This window comes from Corticium candelabrum, chromosome 17 (assembly GCF_963422355.1).
Source record: "Corticium candelabrum chromosome 17, ooCorCand1.1, whole genome shotgun sequence".
NCBI lineage: Eukaryota > Metazoa > Porifera > Homoscleromorpha > Homosclerophorida > Plakinidae > Corticium > Corticium candelabrum.
The window spans coordinates 3204502-3208269 of record NC_085101.1 but is presented as its reverse complement, the minus strand read 5'-3'; the positions used below and the strand labels follow the sequence as shown (position 1 = coordinate 3208269).

Below are 3768 nucleotides of genomic sequence, written 5' to 3'. Positions count from 1 at the left end.
TTAACAATGCTAATATACAAAATATTTAACATCCATACCACTGAACACCAGCAACAACAGCATTCTTAATATTAGTATCTCATAGTATTTCATGTTATATATCACCAAAAAACATTCAGTCATATATTCAACTTTGCAATCACTATACAGTAGACAAAGCAGTTAATTGCTGCATAGAAGTTTAATTGCCACTAATAAAATTCAAAAAGCTATGATTGGTTTTACAAAGTTACACAACCCGGTGAGAAACAGCTAATGCACTGCAAAAGATACAGGTACAGTACATCCATTGCTCTTTTGTCTGGCAGAGCTTGCCTCCAGCCAAGCTTGCTTACAGCTATTTAGCCAATAAACAATTCCACTAATATATATATATATATATATATATATATATATATATATATATATATATTTTTTTTTTTATATTATACATATATATTATATTATAGGTCCCATAGGGGACTAGCAGTACCATCTAAACTGCATCTAGCTAGTATCATTTTAGCGTTGCTACACCACAGTCTAGTAGAGAGTTGCTGATGAAAATGACAAACAGACTGGCTAATTGAAACATTATGTTTAAACGAAGCTCTACGTGCTATGATCTTGAGCACTTGAAGGCTAGCAGCTGTCCAGAGACCCAGAGTCTCTACTACTAGCGGATGAAAAAGGCTGCCTGTGCTGGACACATTCAGGTGATGTCGTTCGTCCTTTTCCATCTCTCCTGCATCAGATGCTGCACCTGGATGACTTGCTGCTTGAGTGAGAAAAGACGGTTGTAAGGAACTTCGTACCGATAAGTCAAAGTAGGCAGGCAAACCGCGCTCGAAATCTGGATGATAAACATCTCCTGGTCTTGTTTGGTTGCTACTGCTACATCTTGCCTCCCGACGACAACGAGAATCATCTGTAAGCAGTGCGTTGTACACCACTTCGCATAGAGCATCATGACGTTTCGTTGTCAAACTCTGTCCTTGATTACATCCCAATAGATGGTCACCAAACTTATCAATAATGTTACCACAAGGGCAGCGTTTGGAGTTTGGGGAAGGGAAAATGGGGATACCCAACCATATCCGTAGTGCCACACTAAACTCTCTTTTGGGCATGGAAAGGCCGAGATTCGGGTTCGGTATTGCCCGTAGCCATGCCCCAGTGTGTTGACCAGAAATGGTATTCAGTCGAGCTCGATCCCTTATGCTCGCCGATTCTTTGAGTGAAGACCATAAAGCAGAGTCCAACCGAAGTTGCAACTGATGCTGACTGGTGGAATCAATTTTGTGGTTGTTATCTGGTAAAAGGAGTTGCAAAAAATCTTGGGCCGTAGACTCCCCTGGAAACACAATCGCCTGGCCCTCATCGGAATATATATTCTTATTTTAGAGAACAATTACCAGTTCCCTGCCAAAGTTGGCAAATCCCAAAAGTCAAACTCAGTGTCAAATCGTAAACTAATTAGTGCAAATTATACTTGCAGTAGACTGAAATAAGCGAACTGAAATCTGTTGCAGTAAGTTACTGACTGCCCTACTAAAAGTTATTCTGCTCTTTGCTGTGGGCTTGGACGCTATAACCTTCAAAGTGGCAAGACTGGAAGGCATCCACAAACTCTATACTAGCTATCAGATAAGTAATGGCATCTGGTCTTGTCTAATAAAATTAGAGTACATGTACAGTGACGAGTGGGAGTCTGATAGTGCGTGTGTGTATTGCGTTGCGTTGAGAGAGTAGTGTGCTGTTGATTAGTCTGCAGTGAGCTGTTGCGTGAATAATCAAAAACGTGGAGAACCATAGAGGTAGATAGATATTAACTCTATCAACAGCAATCGATCCATAAATCAATTTACATACATGCAATGATGAATACCTGGCTCCACACCTTCGGCTTGACTTGTGTATCAGCTTGGCTTACCAAATAACGCAGTATGTAGCATGTCTTTCGTAAACAGGTCCCGGATAAAACTACTTTTAGCTCGTTCGTTTTTACATTGCATTGTTCACTGTTTTAGTGTCAATCCTATTCTTCGTTGCCATTGTTAACAATGGAAATATCTCTGAAAGGGGGTCCCGACTAGAGTAGTAACATTCATGCGCGCGTTAGGTGTTTTTCTGTAGGCTGTAGCCCCATATAGCAATAAGAGCCCCCGAAACAAATCCGCGGCGCACCGTACGTCGGAACAAATCCGCTGCTACACTGGACCTAATCCGCTGCTACACCGGACTAATTCGCCATTTGATGTTTCCTGTTCTGTGGGGTCACATCTAGACAAAGTCCAGGATGTGCACGTGTCTATTGATTGCGCAGTCACTTGTTCAGCGCGATGACGGAGCTTTCCGAGTCTATCGACTTACAGCCCATTACATCTCAGCCACCGAATCACGATCTCGATGTTTCCTCCCAACCTGTCATCCCGGGTTATTCAGAACTACCGACCGTCCCCAGTCAGGTTAGGATGTTGCTCTCTAGAGACTACTACCAAGTACCCGACAACGTGTTTGTGATCTCTAGGTGACAGACTATCTGCCACTGTCTCTGTGTACCATGCTCTACTGCTGCTTACCAATTGGGATATTTGCTGTCCTGTACTCAATTAGGGTAAGATATCAACATTTATTTTTAGCATTAACTTTTGTGATTCAGTGATGCGTGGGAATAAGTCACGCCCCTTATCTGCACGTCAGCCTTACTGATATCTCTATGAGGCCTGTAGTCATAAAGTAGTAAAGTTGAAAATTAATGTTAATTACTTAAGGAATTGGTCGTGCTTTGTACAAAGTTTTGCGACAAGTCGTAAATAGAACTAGACACTAAGCTATGCTATTCTGAAAGCCTTGACGATAGACTGTAGTGACGTCATCAAAAAATAAATATATAAAATATTATTTAATCAGGTATTCCTTATTTTGGAAGTTTAAGAAATCAAAGACTGACAAAAGTACAAATTTTGAAACGTAGTGGAGTTGAAACATAGCCAACAATACAAGTGACTACGGGCCTGTCTATGTCTTTGTTGTGCGCGCTATCTACGTCTATTCTTTCACGTTTTTGTATGTAGTGACTTAGTAGCTCTCTAGGCGGTATTTTAATTTTCCAGGTTCGCGAGGCCAATTTGGTTGGTGACCAAACTCGAGCGCAGCGAGCATCTCGTATTGCCTGTGTACTGAACGTCTTGGCAGGTATTTTCGGTGTAATCATAACTCTAGCCACTGTGCTTCCAAAGATATTCTGTGGCTTTGAACACTCGAATTGTTGAACTGGAAGGAAATGTTGCATTCTAGTTGATATTGCGTGATTTGCTGTTGATTTTAGAGTATAGCTACCAAAGTCTGATATTTGCTTTGCAGGTATATCTGCTGTTTAGCAGTCACTTTACTGTATACATATAGTGAATCACTGCATGTATGCAGTAACTTTTCCAGGCATAAATAATGGGAAGCATGACAGGGCCGCGCTTTGTAATTAGCTTACCAATCAAATAGTACAATTTGTGAAATATTGCGATATCACTTAGTTGCAAACAAGTGTTCTCTATTCATACAACAAACTATCGTTCAGTAGCTACCTCAGTGTTAGTTGTGTGTGTGTGTGTGTGTGTGTGTGTGTGTGTGTGTGTGTGTGTGTGTGTGTGTGTGTGTGTGTGTGTACGTGGTTGAGGTCATGTTTGCTTGCGTGCGTGTTGCACGCTATGTGTGTGCTCGCTATCTATGGCGCGTTTAACTCACACACACACACACACACACACACACACACACACACACACACACACA

General features: G+C 41.4%; 2 protein-coding genes across 2 annotated transcripts; one reads left to right on the top strand and one right to left on the bottom strand.

The window, feature by feature from the left end:
* Positions 1-420: 420 nt before the first annotated feature.
* LOC134193291 (uncharacterized) lies at positions 421-1335 on the bottom strand. The gene has a single exon (XM_062662114.1). It carries the CDS (start codon positions 1107-1109, stop codon positions 444-446), a length of 666 nt encoding a protein of 221 aa, XP_062518098.1. The 5' UTR covers positions 1110-1335; the 3' UTR covers positions 421-443.
* Positions 1336-2313: 978 nt separating this feature from the next.
* LOC134193444 (interferon-induced transmembrane protein 3-like) lies at positions 2314-3427 on the top strand. The gene is made up of 3 exons (XM_062662276.1): positions 2314-2447; positions 2510-2596; positions 3096-3427. The coding sequence occupies exons 1-3, from the start codon at positions 2322-2324 to the stop codon at positions 3252-3254; spliced, it is 372 nt and encodes a 123-aa protein (XP_062518260.1). The 5' UTR covers positions 2314-2321; the 3' UTR covers positions 3255-3427.
* Positions 3428-3768: the final 341 nt, after the last annotated feature.

Excerpts from the sequence above, each read along its gene's own strand:
- LOC134193291 (XM_062662114.1), bottom strand. The coding sequence starts at position 1,109 with ATGCCCAAAAGAGAGTTTAGTGTGGCACTACGGATATGGTTGGGTATC.
- LOC134193444 (XM_062662276.1), top strand. The coding sequence starts at position 2,322 with ATGACGGAGCTTTCCGAGTCTATCGACTTACAGCCCATTACATCTCAG. Across the intron at positions 2,448-2,509 it reads TACCGACCGTCCCCAGTCAG|GTGACAGACTATCTGCCACT; the intron begins GTTAGGATGTTG and ends TGTGATCTCTAG. Across the intron at positions 2,597-3,095 it reads CTGTCCTGTACTCAATTAGG|GTTCGCGAGGCCAATTTGGT; the intron begins GTAAGATATCAA and ends TTAATTTTCCAG.